This window comes from Miscanthus floridulus, chromosome 9 (assembly GCF_019320115.1).
Source record: "Miscanthus floridulus cultivar M001 chromosome 9, ASM1932011v1, whole genome shotgun sequence".
NCBI lineage: Eukaryota > Viridiplantae > Streptophyta > Magnoliopsida > Poales > Poaceae > Miscanthus > Miscanthus floridulus.
Genome location: NC_089588.1, coordinates 72,510,321 through 72,527,238, shown reverse-complemented (window position 1 = coordinate 72,527,238; position 16,918 = coordinate 72,510,321). Strand labels below are relative to the sequence as shown.

The 16,918-nt window shown below is 43.8% G+C and overlaps 1 protein-coding gene across 1 annotated transcript; it reads left to right on the top strand.

Annotated features, from left to right (window-relative positions):
* Nucleotides 1-353: 353 nt before the first annotated feature.
* On the top strand, nucleotides 354-1,048 carry LOC136482133 (uncharacterized). Its single transcript, XM_066479376.1, has 2 exons — nucleotides 354-600; nucleotides 636-1,048. Exons 1-2 carry the CDS (start codon nucleotides 354-356, stop codon nucleotides 1,046-1,048), a joined length of 660 nt encoding a protein of 219 aa, XP_066335473.1.
* The last annotated feature ends 15,870 nt before the right edge of the window (nucleotides 1,049-16,918 follow it).

The following is a 16,918-nucleotide window of genomic DNA, read 5'->3' as shown; positions in this document are numbered from 1 at the left end:
CTCACGTTTGACCAAGTTTATAGTAAATAATAGGAAAAATTGTCTACCGGACACCTAAAGTGGAGGTCGTTGGCTAACGAACACCCAAAATTGAGCCATTTGCTGGAAGACACTCTCGTTACTGATAATTATGATGTTGGACACCGCGCCCCTTATTTTATTCATTTCCACTGGTTGAGGAGAGAGAACAGCTGTGGAATAACATTCTTGCCCCTGTCACTTTCTTCTTCCTTTCTCCCTTTCTCTTTTTTTTATTTCCTGTCCCCGCCACCCTCTCCGCCTCCCGCACCCGCCGGCACATCGTTGATCCCGCCTTTGCAAGCTAGTGCTTTGCTAGAGTTCTGCAGTTAGCCATGGATCTGGCGATGACCCCGGCGCGGCGGCCCATGGACCCAGGTCTGGCGCGGTGTCTGTGGCACGTGGTGCTGGCTGTGTGCCACATGCTGTGGCGCGGCCTGTCCCCAAAGCGTATCATGATGGACATCCACCTCCTCCTGGGCCGCGGCAAGCTCGTCAGGCGGACGCTGCGCGACCACCTTGCGCACAACCCGTCGAGCCACCACCGCCGCCACGGCCACCACCTCACCAACTACGGCGGCGCGTCGTCCCGGGCGGCGCGTCATCCCGCGCATCGTCGTCCTCCTCCTCCTCCACGCTCGCCTCGTTCTACGGCCACCCCCGGGAGGTGGAGTTCAGCTGCACCACCATGCCGTCATACCCGCAGGGGCTCTTCTTCCCCTTCAAGGGCCGTGGTGGTGGTGGCCGGGCACGCGGCGAGCAATATGGCAGCCTCGACAAGGCGGTCGTGGCGCGCGCATTCGAGATGCTCAGCGCCAAGGTGGACGCCGGGGGCGGCACCCCTGCAGTCGCGCCGTCACCCACGGTGGCCACCGCGACGCCGTCGCCCATGGTGGCGTGGATCCTGGGCCGCAGCCTCGCCGGGGTCCGCCCATTGCGCGTCACCGACTCGGCGTTCCCGGCGGTGCCCAAGGATGGGTGCTGCTACGACGACTTCATACGGAAGTTCTACAAGCAGCTCAGGTTGTAGCCGACCGCTGCCACAGTCGGATGCCTACCAGCGCCGCCGTGGTTAGCTAGCTAGCTGGGTAGGCTTGTTCAGCCATGCACACACATCAGCCGGCACAACTTTCCTTGGGATCCATGACGTGCACGCGTGTTGTTGTTTCGGTCGTTTCGCGTCTCGTTCATCTTGTCCGTGGAAAAGAGAAAGGGAGAGAGGAAGAAGAAAGCGGCAGGGGCAAGAATGTCTTTTCACCGCTGTTCTCTCTCCTCAACCAGTGGAAATGAATAAAATAAGAGGCTGCGATGTCCAGCAAGCATAATTATCAGTAACGACTAACGAGAGTGTCTTCCAGCAAATGGCTCAATTTTGGGTGTCCGTCAGTCAACGACCTCCTACTTTCGATGTCCGCTAGACAATTGTCCCTAAATAATATTAGCATTTATGTCTCTAAATAAATTTATATTATAAAAATATATTTTATAACTAATGTAATGATACTTATTTTGTATCACCAAATGTTAGTACTTTTTTATATAAATTTAATCAAAACTTAAACTATTTGACTTATCGAAAAACGAAAATTGTATTATTTTATGCATGGAGGGAATACCTCATCGGATTAAAGTTGATTCAAAGGATGAGCCATGTACCGCATAAGAATCCAAACCTGTACGCGAGTGCACAGGAGGAAAATAAGAAGGATCGGGAAACCCCTGAAACGTGCAACAGATGTACTAGTGGATGCTCCACTACAACAGAACCGAGCGCGTGGAAGTAGCAAATTTGCAGGTGCGCCTGTTGCTGTTGGCGCGGATAACGCAGCACATTCTTGTGGCAGTGCCGCAGAACGGAGAACCCAGGGACTGCCGGACTGCCTCTGCCCTCAAGAAGCAGGTGCATGCACGCGGCCAGGAAGTCCTGCGGGCGTGACGGGAGGCACGCACGTCCTTTGCTTCGCGATTGGTTCGCGTGGCCTTTACCCGGCTGCCCCCACGTCACCGGCCGGCCGGCCGGCCTTTGATTCACAGTACAATCCCTCGGTTGTGACTCGGTCCCATCCGGCCACCCCGCGGTCTCCTAGTTTTCCTCGGTCGCCGTCGTGGTCACATGGGAAATATGCGTGTGCGCTGCGGACTGCGGTGTGCGGTGTGCGGCTGTCTCCGTCCGTCGCTGTACAATTCCATTCCCCGCTTCCGCCCCGCCCCGGGAAGCACACCCTTCGCTTCGCAGACAATCCGGGTTCGGGGGGCTTATTTGGAATGCGGGATTTTTTTTCTATTCCTGCGTTTTTCCTGTGAAATTAAACTGATTCATGTGAAATTCCTGTAAAATTCCTGCGTTCCAAATAGGCCCTCAAGTTGATCCGGAAGCGAGCGCCACCGACGGTGAAAAGGGAAACCATCCAAGATTGAATATGGGGATTCAATTTAATTTTGGAAACCGATACTCCAACTACATGCATGCAGTATGTTTTCTACTTATGAAACATTCTGTCAGATTGCTGTAGGATTTTATACGTTTATTAACTTTTTTTTTTGTTCCAAACATGTCCTACAGTCCTACTTCGATCCATGCCGTAGCTTAGCTACATGTGCAACTTCACCCGCGTGGTTTACGTACCTCCATGGCATCCGATCCATTCCAAGCATTTGCCACCACCCGCTGGCCTCAGTGGCATGCATGCAAGGGTGTGTCCAGTTACAAAGCACCTTCTTTTCATTCATCGTCACTTGCAATTAATGGCCATCGCCTTCGCTCTATATATCTCGACAATATCATCATCAAAGTCATCGCTATCGATCGGCATCCCCTCGTGGGCACACCACCACCTACGTCGCGCCCACCACTACACGGATCACAACCTCTAGCTCTCACCATCGCTAATGCTAAAATAGCAACTCCAACAGGACCCTTACTTGAGCCCCATAGCTAAATATAGGAGCTCATGCCAAAAACGTAGCTCCAGCAGGGTCCGGTCGTCATTAGAGCCCCCAGTTTGGGGGTGAGCACCCAAATCTCCCCCTCGGACCCCATTCTTGTTGGCCCAACGGCCGGTCCCCATCCTTTGGTTGCGTCGTTTCTCTCCCCCGTGCAGCACGGAACCGTGCAACGGCACTCGTACCTCGCTCGCCGCCGCCCTCGCTGCCCCGCCCTCCGCCACGCGAGGTGCTCCGCCATGGCTGCGCTCTACCGCCTCGCGGGCCTCTCCTCCGCTGCGCCAGCACTCTTCCCCGTAGCACTGGCCGCTCCATTGCCCGCACCAGTGGTCGGAGCCCCACGGCAAGGCCGCCGCCACTGCTCATCCGCGTCGCGCTCGGCTGCTACGCCCGCTGAGGGCCGCATGCTGCTGCTCGGCACCGACCCCGCCGGCTTCATCCTGGCCTTTGTGTGTGGAGGATGTGGGGAAGAAAGATTTAAGCCAATGACAAGTGGGTCCCCTACGTTGGATTTAGGTGCCTTCATTTGGGTGGTGCTGTTGGAGTAGAAGCAAAATTTTAGGCACCCATAAGTAGGGGGGAGCACCCAAATAAAAAGTAAGGGCTCTGTTTTAGGGTCTACTGCTAGAGTTGCTCTAATATATCTACCTTGCTATGGCACCATGTCATTAATTTAACAATCACACATTGTCATCGTGTGTGATATGGTAAAAGGGGTTGCTAGCACTTGGACGTCCGATCTGGACGTTTAGCCTCAGACGGTGCAAATCCCGCTAAAACATTAATATGTGAATAAACAAAAACCCCGAACCTCATCATGCTTATATGTATGCCTGCCCGCACACCTAACACGCCCAGCCACCGCAGGTGCACCCTTGCCCCATCGTGTCCCTGACCGACGGCCCCTAGCGCGCCGCAAGCCACGTTCGCCAGCCACAAGCTCACCACGCCATTCCCCGGTGCGCCCTGACTCTCCGAACAGCGTGAAACACGTGTGTTGGTATTTATTAACGCACATAGATAAATTCATAAACGCACGGATACCATTGTAGCTTTCACTCGGAAATATTCCAAGTATCGTATCCATAGGAAAACATGTGAGATTAACTACAATCTAACTTAACCAGGAGTAGCAACAAAACTTAAGATAAATAGGAGCGTAGAGAGGACTACTAAGGCTCTCTAGTTCTGACTTCGGTAAGCTATGTCTTCTATTGTTCAATTTTAGAGATATTACTAAGGAAAACATAGGCATAGTATGTTTCCTATAGTAACTAGGTCCTGCTCGACCTACAAACGGGAGGTGAACTACAAAGGATTCAACGAGGCTATAAGAGTCACCCTCGCGAGCTACCACCAATCTAGAATGTTGGGTACATCCATGAGTAACCGAGTCTAAGCACCACGTTTACACTACGAATACTACTTTAACCTATGATTAATAGATTAAAGTACTCAAAAGAATAACGAACCTGAAGAACAATATAAACACGATGCTTACTTGAATCAGAAGTTGATTACCAGAGATGTCTCAGAAGCAAGTTCAAGTAGAACTTCGATCCGCCAAGGTAAAAGCCGTAGAGAGAGCACCGACAGGCCGACACTTTCTCCAAACTCTTCCCTCACTCTCTATCTCACTATTTCTAGTTACAAGACTAGATCTTATAGGGAACTAATCTTCTCTTGATAGCTAACTCTGATCCTGATGAGGAGGGTATGAATTAGGGTTTCAGAATGCTTTAGAGAGGGGGGTAGGGGCTGCTATATATAGGGAGCAACGTCAATTCTGAGCCCTCAGATCAATCCGACTTAAAACAATGGCGTAGATTTGATCTTTAAGGAGGTGAGAAACTAACGTAAAAAAGGTGAGGCTGACTTGTGGACCCCCTAGGCCGGCCGGCCTAGTGGTGGGGCCGACCGCCCCCCCCATGTCAGCCACTTGGCTCCATCTTCGGTGCAGAGTCTTCTGGCGTCTTCTGGAATCTTCTTGAGTTGTTTTTGTCGTGGATAAACGTGATATACTTTGACGAATAGATCCACCTTGACGGTTTTTTGATTAAATCCTCCTGCAAACACAGATTCACTAAAACTTGTGGAATTTATAAGTTTAAACCCCTGGACCTATGTATGGTGATGGAATTAAGTATATATGCATGTTATATTGATGGTTTATAATTGATGTTAATGACCGTTCAACAAGCTCCCCCAAGCTTACCCTTTGCCAGTTCCTAAGCAAAGCTAAACTCAGCAATGGATCAGGAGTTGCTATAATGTTTTCACTTCTCAAAAGTACACATGCGTTCAATAAAAAATTCTTTAGATTAGAATAAACTAATCTGACTTTCAAACTTACCCATATTACCTTCAACCATGGGGCTTCTTAGCCTTCACTTGGGTCTTGAGCAATTGAAAGACAGAACGATCAAGTCAAGCACTATGTCTCAAGTTCTATGTTCCACCATTGTTTCAGAGTTTTTATAAGTTTTTAAAATAAAACTCAGAGATTCTAATATATGGCACTCTCAAGTCTCTCAATATATGTGGTATTTGTGGATCCTCACTGTTGATGGTCGATAACGTTCATCATAAAACGTCAACATAACTTGTATAAATGCATAAAAATGATCACCAACATAGGTATAGTGGTTTAAACTAATAAATTCCACGAGTTTTGGTGAATCTATGTTTTCAGCAGGGTTTATCTAGAAAACCGTCAAGGTGGACCTATTTATCAAAGTAAATCATGTTTTTCTGTGATGGTACCTTCTTGGGAAGACTCTAGAAGACACTAGAAGACTCTCCACCGAAGATCGGACCAAGACGCTGATAGGAGGGGCCTACCGGTCCCACCTGCAGGCTGGCAGGCCTGTGGGACCCATGGGTCAGCGTCCCCTTCGATTGTCGGTTCTCCATTGCCTTAAAGATTGCATCTACACCATTTATTCAAGTTGGTTTGATCCGAGGGTCCAGATTTAATGCTACCCCCTGTATATAAGGCCCTATACCCCCCTCTTGGAGGCCATCCTGAAACCCTAATTCATATCCTCATCTTAGGATTAGAGGCAGCTCTCAAGAGAAGATTAGCCATCTATAGGATCTAATCTTGTACCTAGAAAATAGTGAGTTAGAGAGTGAGGGAGGAGTTGGGAGGAGGTACCGGCCTGTCGGTGCTACCTCTATGGCTTGTACTTTAGCGGATCTAGGCTTCTCCAAGTCTACATCTGAGATACCTCTAGTAATTGATTTCTATTTAAAGTAAGTTTTGTGCTCTTTTGTTCATAGGTTCATAGTTCTTTTTGAGTGCTCTAGTCCTTGTTAGATCTCTAGATTAGAGTAGCGTGGTGCTTTGGCTATCGGCTACCTATGTTTGCTCCATGTTTCTTCGTTGTGTGGTAGCAGCGGGAGGTGGCAGTCCCATCTATCCTTTGTAGTCCACACCGAATTGAGCAGATTCTTAAATTAGTAGGACCGTAGTCGCGTCAGTAGTGTTATCTATTAGCGGTGCTTTACCGTCTAAGCGACGTCCTAGAGTGAACAGTAGAATCATAAGCCTTGCTTTGTATAGGGTCATAACCATAGGAATCCTCTCTACTCATACCTTATACCTTGATTGCTATCCTTGGACAAACCATAAATAGACAACACACATATTTTCACGTGGATACGATACTCGATAATACTCCGGGTGAAAACTACTTTGATACCTATGCGCTTGTAGATTTTGTCTCTATGTGCTACCACAGGTGTCAACAAGTTCTCTAGCACCGTTGCTGGGAAAACGGTTGCTGTGATTTTGTCAAACCAGGTTTGTCCTTGTATTTTTTATTTTATTTATCTTTAAGTATGGATAACATCACGCCTATCAATCAATTCGTTGCTCCCATGGGCGCGCAACTAGAAGCCACCAGAATCTTCGAAACCTATCCTTACATCTAGCTATGAGTTGCAGTCCGTCTTTAATAAATTTGGTCCAGGAACAATCGTTCTCAGGAGAAGGTGATGAAAACCCATATACCCACCTATGAGAGTTTGAGCAAACATGTGCATGCTTGCATATCGTAGACATGTCGCATGATACTTTAAAGTGGAAGCTATTTGCGTTCTCTTTGATGGGAAGAGCTAAACACTGGTATACCCGAACCGTAGGGACTGTACAAGGAGATTGGAAAGCTCTATGCTCTAGCTTTTGCTTATCTTTATTTCCCATCTCTGGAGTGATTAGCCTTCGAATAGAGGTTTTATGTTTTAAATAGAAAGAAAAAGAATCTCTTGGTGCGGCATGGGCACGTTTTAATGACCTAGTCAATTCTGGCCCTAACCTTACCATTCAAGACCCTATGCTTTTACAACACTTTTATATGGGTCTTAGTGGGGAGACCACACAGCTTCTTGATACAACTTCTAGGAGGCGCCTTCATACACTGCTCTGCTAGTGAAGGGAGAAACATCCTTAGAAAAATCCTAGATAACACCCCTACACCAGCGTGCGTGACAATAGCACAGAAGACGTAGTTGAGAAAACTCCTAAGAAAGAACCTTTGATAGTTGAGCCCGAACCTTTAGCTAGTCCACTTGAAGCCTCAACTATCGTCCAAGTTCTCGAACCACCGAAGGAGGAAGAAATTCCATCTTTGGAAAATATGTTTGAATTCGAGGATGAGCTCTTCTCTGATTTTGGAAACACCTCGAATTATTATGCAATAAGAAAATCTTCGGCACCATTAGCACCTAACCAGCATCTTCCTGACCCAACCAAAGAGAAGTTCCTTAAAAAGACTGTGAAGGAGTTGACAACTGATCATAAGCAATGAGTGTTTGAGAGAATTCAAGCTTTCTCTAGAAGTCATTTGTTTAGATTCTCCCTCTACCTCCATTCATTGTCAGATTCGTAAAACCTCCTTTGATGCTTTTTATAATCTGGTTGTAGGAGTAAATCTTATGTCCAAATCTTTTGCACATACACTTCCTGGAATATATGCAATTAACTCCAACAACCAAACTCTTAAAAAGTCTCTCAGGGCAAATCCTTCCTAGCGAAGGAATTTTTCACCTTATGCCTATCAAAGGAGACGAAACCAAGGTGTATCTTAGTTTTAAAGTTTTCGATATCTATGAGTTCGATCTTCTGATAGGGCATCCAATAGAGAGACTCCTCCATGAAGAAAGAAAGTGGAGTATAAATGTAAGTCTCAAAAAATCCTAAACCTTTCTATTCCCATCACTCGTTCATGTGAGACAGAGTTGAGTCCCAAGCAAGATCCAATGGAGGAGATTATGGCAACATCTCTCCTGGAAGCCTCCGACAAAGATCTCGAAGAAGACGCCCAAGAGTTCATCCAAGACGAAGAAGAACTGTGAGATCCTTTCCCTCAAGATGAAACTCAAGAGCCACCAAAACCCCGCATTGTGCTTCAAACCTCTTCCTTCAGGTTTGAAATACGCTTTTCTAAACAACTGATAGGGAGTCTCCTATGATTATTAGCAATAAACTCTCTGAAGATGAGACCCTCTGGCTTCCTTACCATTTTAGAAAAGCATCGCTCTGCTTTCGGCTACTCACTTGAAGACCTCAAGGGGATTAGTCCTGCCCTTTGCACCCATCGCATTCCTAATAGATCCAGCATATCCACCTTCTAGGGAGCCCTAACATAGGCTTAACAATACGATGAGAGAAGTTGTTAAGAAAGAGGTTTTAAAACTTTTGCATGTAGGGATAATCTATCCCGTGCCATATAGTGAGTGGGTAAGCCCGGTACAAGTTGTACCAAAGAAAAGGGGCACGACTGTGGTGAAAAATGAAAAAGATGAATTGATCCCACAATGAATAGTTATAGGATGGCAGATGTGCATTGATTACCGAAAACTTAACAAGGCAACAAAGAAAGATCACTTCCGTTACCCTTCATCGATGAAATGTTGGAATGGCTTGCAAAGCATTTTTTTGTTTCCTTGATGGGTATTCTGGCTATCATCAAATCCCGATCCATCCTGATGACCAAAGCAAAACTACTTTCACTTGTTGAAAGCTCAAGTTTGGTTTTGGTAAATTGATGAAACCCTAAGTGCTAACCTAGTTTATCAAAGTGATTATGAAATAGGTAGCACTATTCCAAGTGGTGAAGCACATGAAGATCATGACATGATGATGGTAATTCCATGGTGATGATCAAGTGCTTGGACTTGGAAAAGGAGAAAGGAAAACAAAAGGCTCAACGCAAAGGTATAAGTGGTAGGAGCTTTTTTGTTTTGGTGATCAAGACACTTAGTGAGTGTAATCACATTTAGGTTCGATGGCCGTACTATTAAGAGGGGTGAAACTCGTATCGAAATGTGGTTATCAAAGTGCCACTAGATGCTCTAACTCAATGCATATGCATTTAGGATCTAGTGGAGTGCTAACACCCTTGAAAATGTTTGTGAAAATATGCTAACACACATGCACAAAGGTGATACACATTGTGTTTAGCACTTGGGAGCAAGGGTAAGAAACTTCACCGACAGAGTGTCCGCCCGTAGAGTGCGGACAGTCCGATGGTGCCACTGGCGCCCTGTACAGAAAAAGATAGATTTTCACAGAGTGCATCGGATGCTGGTCACGTAGTGACCGTACGTTGGGTCCTACATCCGGTCAGTGGAAGCAGTGAAGACATTGGCGTCGGTCTTCGACCGGACGCTAGCTGGGTGCATCTGGTCCCACTAACGTGGCTGCACAGAGGAGACGTTGAGTGATCGAACGCTAGGTGAGCCTGGTCAGGCATTCACGAATGGAACCTTACTGGAAATGACCGAACGTTGAGGTCCTGTGTCCGGTCACTTCGAAGCAGCGCGACCGGTCACAACTTAAATGTACTGATGACCGTTGAGATCAGGCGATCAGTGTTTGAAGCAGGGGACACGTGGCACGCATCGCGTAATCGAACGCTGGAGTCCAACGTTCCGTTGATCTAACCAGCGTGTCCGGTGGCCCCCAGTTTTTCGATGGACTGAGGAGCCAACGGCTCTATTTCATGGGAGGTTCTATTTAAGCCCCATGGCCTGGCTCAAGCTCACTCTCTTTGCCATTAGCATTAACATAGCAACCTTGTGAGCTTAGCCAAAGCCCTCTCACTCATCTCCATCATTGACCCATCATCATGGTGAGATTGGGAGAGAATCCAAGTGCATTGCTTGAGTGATTGCAATAGAGGCACTTGATATTCATGTTTCGCTGCAGGATTAACTTGTTTCTCTTCATGGTTGCCACCACCTAGATGGCATTGGAGCAGCAAGGATCAGTCGAGCGGAGGTTGGTGATTGTCTCTGGCTCTGATTGTGGTGATTGTGAGGGGTCTTGTGCCTTCCCCGGTGGAGCGCCGAAAGATAACTCTAGTGGATTGCTCGTGTCATTGAGTTACCTCACTTGTGGGTAGGTTCTTGCGATGTCCAATTGTATGGACGAGGTTTGTGCAACACCTCTTAGCTGCTGAACGACCAAGTGTTGGTCGACACAACGGGGACTAGCGTGCCGGCAAGCACGTGAACCTTAGGAGAAAAATTGGTTGTCTCTTACTCTTTGGTATTCTCCTGGTGATTGATTTAGTATTCATCTTGTGATTGGTTCACTCCTCTACACGATGGTATATCACCCTACTCACTCATTTATATTCTTGCAAACTAGTTGTAGCAAGCTCTTTAGTGTAACTAGAATTGAGAGCTTGCTTTGTAGTTTAAGTTCATCTAGTGGAGCTCTTTAGTGTAGCAAGTGTGAGAGCTCTTAGTGAGTAGTGACATAGCAAATTGTGTGTTTAGTGATCATAGCAACTAGAATTGTTGGATAGGTGGCTTGCAGCCCATGTAGAGCTAGAGCAAGTTTGTATTTCATTATTTGTTATACTAATCAAATTGCTCTAGTTTATTTGTAGATTTTTAAATAGGCTATTCACCCCCCTCTAGACATATTTGGACCTTTCACTTATCCCTATAGAACATATGCTTATCGCAGGATGTCTTTCGGATTATGCAACGCTCCAGCTTCATTCCAAAGGTGCATGATGTCTATATTTTCTGATATGATAGAAGAAATCATGGAAGTTTTTATGGATGATTTTTCTATTTATGGAAAAACTTTCGATGATTGCTTAGGAAATTTAGACAAAGTTTTGCAAAGATGTGAGGAAAAGCACTTGGTCTTAAATTGGGAAAATGTCAGTTCATGGTTGTTGACGGTCATTAACATCAATTACAAACCATCAACATAACATGTATTTATACTTAATTCCATCACCAAACATTTAAACTAATAAATCTCATGAGTTTTGGTGAATTTGTGTTTTCAACAGGGTTGGTCCAGAAAACCGTCAAGGGGGACCTATTCATCAAAGGAAATTACGGAATTCTGCCGCGTAAACAACGTGGGAAAATTCTAGAAGACTCTAGGAGGCTCTCCATCGAAGCAGACCCCGAGGGGCTGCCATGTGGGGCCGGCTGGCCCCTCCTATAGGTCACTCGGCCCCTAGGCCCACCTATCAGCCTTCGCGTGGTAATGTTGGTTCTCCATCACCTCCTAGGTTGCATCTACGCAGTCCTTTAAGTCGGTTTGATCCAAAGGCTCATATTGAACGCTCCGGCCTATATATACTAGCCCCTGCCACCCTCCCTAGAGCCATCCTAAAATCCTAATTCATACGATGAGGATTAGAGTCAGCTATCAAGAGAAGATTAGTCCTCCATAGGATCTAGTCTTGTAAATAATAGTGAGATAGAGAGTGAGGGAAGAGTTTGGAGGAGGTGCCGGCCTGTCCATGCTCTCTCTATGGCTTGTACCTTGGCGGATCCTAGTTCTACTTGAGCTTGCCTTTGAGATTTATCTGGTAATCAACTTCTGATTCAAGTAAGTAATTGTTTATATTGTTTATCAGGATCACAACTCCCTTTTGAGTGCTTTAATCTATAGACGCTCTAGGTTAAAGTATTAATCATAAGTGTAAGCGTGGTGCTTAGACTTAGGTTAATCGTGGATGCACCCTGCATTCTGGATGGTGATATATCGTGTGTGTGACATCAGTTCTATATAGCCTATACTATATAGCTCCGTTGATCCTTTGTAGTCCACCTCCTGTCTGTAGGCGCAAGTAGGACGCGGATTATGAAGGAAAGCATCCTCTGCTAGGTGTCTTTCCCTAGTAATGTCCCTAGTTGAATAGTAGAAGACGTAGCTTACCTAAGTCAGAACTAGAGAACCTTAGTTTTTCTCTCTATGCTCCTATTTGTCTCAACCTTGTTGCTACCCCTAGTTAAGTTAGATCGTAGTTAGTCTCACATGTTTCCCTATGGATACGATACTTGGAATACTTCTAGGTGAAAGAGCGGTATCCGTGCGCTTGCCGATTTATCTGTGTGTGTTAAATATACCAACAAGCTTTCTGGTGCCATTATCGGGGAAACGGTTGCTGAATTGACAACAAGCCTAACTTAACCTTTTATGTTTTATTCTTTCTTTTGTTTTAATTTTTCTTTTAGCATGGATTCCACTCCTATCTATTAATATGCTACACCCACGAGCGCAAGCCTAAAGCCACCAGAATCTTCAAAGCCTGTCATAATACCTGGCTATGAGCTACGCCCATGTTTTATAAAACTGATTCGGGATCAATCCTTCTCGGGAGAAGGCGATGAAAGCCCATACTCACACCTACAAAAGTTTGAATAGACCTATGCATGCTTGCGTATCGCTGTCATGTCTGACAAAACCATAAGATGGAAGTTGTTTCTGCTCTCTTTGATGGGAAGAGCTAAACATTGGTATAGTCGAACCGTAGAAAGTATGCAAGGAAATTGAGAAACGCTATGCTCTAAATTTTGTTTACGTTTGTTTCTAATCTCTAAAGTGGTTAGCCTTCGGAAAGAGGTTTTAAATTTTAGACAACTAGAAGAAGAATCTCTTGGTACATCATGGGATCGTTTTAATGAACTCATCATCACTGGCCCAGACCTTGCCATTCAAGACCCAGTACTTCTTCAACATTTTACATGGGTCCTAGCAAGGGCTCCATGGAATCCCTTGAAGCCTCTAGAGGAGCTTTCCTTCATCTGTCTGCTAGTGAAGCAAGGTCTATGCTTGATAGAATTAGTGGAAAGACTCCCTACACTAGCATTCATAATGAACTCCCCGAGGAAGAGAAGAAATCATCTCCCGATCAAGTCGAGAAAGTTTTGATAGCCAAATCACAACCACTTCAATCCCAAGATTTAGCTATCAATCCTAAACCACCAATACCCCAAAATCCTCCAAGAGAAGAAGGAATTCCACCTTTGGAAATCCCTATTAAAATCAAGGATGACCTCTTTGGTGCTGATTTTGGGAGAACATTAAATTCTCAACTTAATAAGGGACCTTCGAGTGAATATAATTCAAATCCTCTTAAGAAGGGATCTCTTAGAAAGTGTCCTTATTCCCATATAGGACATTGAGAAGAATTCAAGGATGTCATTTCAAGTAATGCCATAGAAGGAGAGCTGAGCCATCTAGAAGCCATTCCTATATATCCTCTCCCCTTCTATGTCCACATTAGATGTCTCATCTGAACCCATCTTTCAATCCATCCTTGACCCCTGATGATCCCTCTTATGCTCTCTCTCCTATGTCTCATGATGACCCTAGAAATCCACTAAGACACCCTAAGCATAGGAGTCATGAAAGGCCACAAGGAAGATCAAGAAGAGCAATAACAATGGCTTGAGGATATTAAGAACTTATGTGTCATTGCCATTGAATGGATAGACAAGGTCTTAGACAAAATCAACCCAGGAGTTACCAATTCATGGGAAATCTTGGACAATAAAGAGTCCAATAAATGTTATAGGCATGGAATGATGGAGACAATTTTTTTTGCCTATGGACATTCATGAAGAATCAACCTTGGAACTTGTAAAGGAAGATGACATAGACGAGCATGGAAAATATTTCATAAACACCTCATCAAATCCATGCTCATATGAGAAATTTCCTAAATCAATTGGTCTCTCCAACATTGCCACACCCGAGATCTTCATCCCCCTCATACTTCCTATTTATAAAAACTTTAAAATGGTGGTTGTAGATGCATATGTTTATCATAAATATTGCAGATCTCGTTGTGTTAATCTTGAGATAGGTACATAAAGGTTGATTTTGGAGGGGAAACCACTTCACTAACTTGAGTGCAATTAGAATGTTTTCTAATGGACGAGCTTTTGTCCTAAATCAAGCACTTTCGGGAGATAACATGAGCTTTCACTTTTTGCTATAATGCCCTTGTGAAGTGAGCATAGAAACATAATTGTGAAAATATTCCTTCGGGTATTTTTGTCACTAACCATTCTAGGTTTGAAGCAAAAAGAATAAAGGATGACGACTCAAGGTATGTTCAACCAATCATCATGCAACACTGAATCACATCCATCCAAACTTGACTTTGCCTTGCAAAATTCAAGCCTGGGGGATAGGACTTCTTTGAAAACTCTTATGCCATGTTGTTAATTCATCTTGGTTGTCTCTACCTTTAAATCATGCTCAATAATAATCATGCTCTTTCATCTCCAATTGAATAAATCTCTATAATGCTTTCATGTTACCTTTGTTTACTATAGTATGTTCGAGGTTTGGAATATGTTCATACATCTTTTAAATTAAGCATGGAGCTTAGTTTAGGAGTGCTGATCATACTTTCAAAGGCTTTTAAATTAAGCATGGTGCTTAGGTTAAAATGCCTTTGCTGAATCAAATTAGACGTGGTGTCTAGGTTGATTTTTGAACCAAGAATATGCTATAGTAGATACTGGTCATTTTGTTGGACTAACCCTATGTAGGAAACTTTTAATTCAATATTGGTAAGTCATGAGATGAATTCAAACCGGAGATGAAGCAAGACACAACTCATTCATTATAGATGTAAGAACTACATACCTCATTCAACATGGATGAAAGAATTGTAAGTACCAAAGTTCATTCACTTTGTATTTTGCTGCAAGTTACCTTTGCCTTGAGCCATGCTTATATAACACATGATCTCTATACTAAAGTAATCCCAAAAACCATCTTTTCATTAGCATAGAGGGAAATTACAAAATTCTGGACAAACAACCCGTGTTTCAAAATTGTATATTCCTTCAGGTATGTGTTGTCCACTAATCCTTTGCAGGCCTAAAATAATGAGTGAGGCAAAAGGTCTAACATGGTGTCAAAACATCGAAGAGCAGAAAGCTGGCATGACAAAAGAATGAGAAAGAAAAGGTGTGAACTAGGAAACAAGAAGCTCATGAATAGCTCAAGCTACGAGACTAGCCGAACAAGAAAAACTTCAAGCAAAAGGGAAGGACCATCACGAGTCATCTACCCTTCATCATATGGTAACATTACGCTCCAATGACAAAGGTAACATCCAAAGGTAAATGGTCATTATTTAAAAAGCTTTTCCTTGATTCTAGCAGGCACATAAATAAGAAACAAAATATGTTTGAGTTATAATTTACCTAATCAAACCTGATTAGCTCAACATGTCTTGTTCTTTAAGCTTGTTCCTAGCACCACTTTCTTAATCTCATAGTTTTAACCAAATGAGCTAAAACATTGCACATTCTATCTCTGGAAGATGATAGTCATAATCAAGTAAAGATTGATACATTATGCACAGATAGACAATCCTTCCATGAGTTAAGCAATTCAACCCTTTTAGCCAAATGTACTTAAATGCTACATTCATACTCAATCTTCTGATCTTATCACCTATGTTGTAATTGAACAAAGCACATAAACATCATCTTCATCATATTTAATGTGCCTAAGGTTGGAGAAAAATAATAAAATTTTGGTTCTGATGGTGTTTTCTCACCAACAGAGTCCATGCACTTGATCTCTACCTTGTCTTATGAGAAGGACACACTTCAAGCAATGTGTGGGGGAAGACAGTCGACTCCCCAATTTCTACAAGTAAAAGTTCTGGACCTACTAAACCAAAATCAAAACTCAAAACCAAGATGGGTTTGGCAGAAAAAGGTGACATCACCATTAGAGGCACCACCACAAGAATCCTCATCTTTAGAGCAAACCAAGGTACTTGATCAATGAACTTCACAAGGAGAAGTCTAGTTTGAAGAACTTACAACACCGAACCCTCATCGAAAGAGCTAGCTTGGGGGAGAAGCACTCCCGTGTATCTAGGTAAGTATGCTTTCCCTTTGTTCTAGTTTTAGTTTATTTTAAGTAGTTAAGAAAATGGTGAATGAAAAATAAAATAAAAAGTTATCCATATAATAAATATACATAGTTATAGTAATAATATGTGATCTAGTAAAATTGAAAATAAAATAAAAGGTGTGTCTAGTTTGCTTTAATTTGTTTTTAAGAGTTGGATAAAATAAAGGGGACTCAAAACAATCTCTTAAATGGAAATGATGAATAGTTGCTCTGTTGTAATTTCTTTCAAGTACCTAGTTTTCAGCCTTGAATTCTCCCAAGTTTTGGATATGACTGATTTGATATAAAGATTTACTCTGAACTTGAAACTCGTGGGTAGCGAATGCTTGATCTAAGTCTAGGTAATTGACGGATATGATATGAGAAGGTTTGAGCTGCTATTTATCTTGTTCCAAGTGACACTAAAGTTCTAGAGATTTAGTTTTTCAAAAACACAAAAATGCTACATGATGTGTTCCTGTATGACAAAGCTTGAATTCCCACCAGAACCATACATGTTATTTAGGCTAGAAAAACCTCCACATAGATGTTGCTTGCTTTTGCATTAAGTTTTGTCAAGCTTTATTGACCCTTATGAGAGATTTGTCATGCTCTTAAAATCAATGTCACATACACACCACCCACATATGCACACTCCTACACTGGGGGTAGGCGCAAAAACATGCCTTCCATCTAGATCCACTAAAAAATGTTTCACTCCTACACTAAGAGTGAACACCAAAAACATGCTTTGTAGGTTTTTTA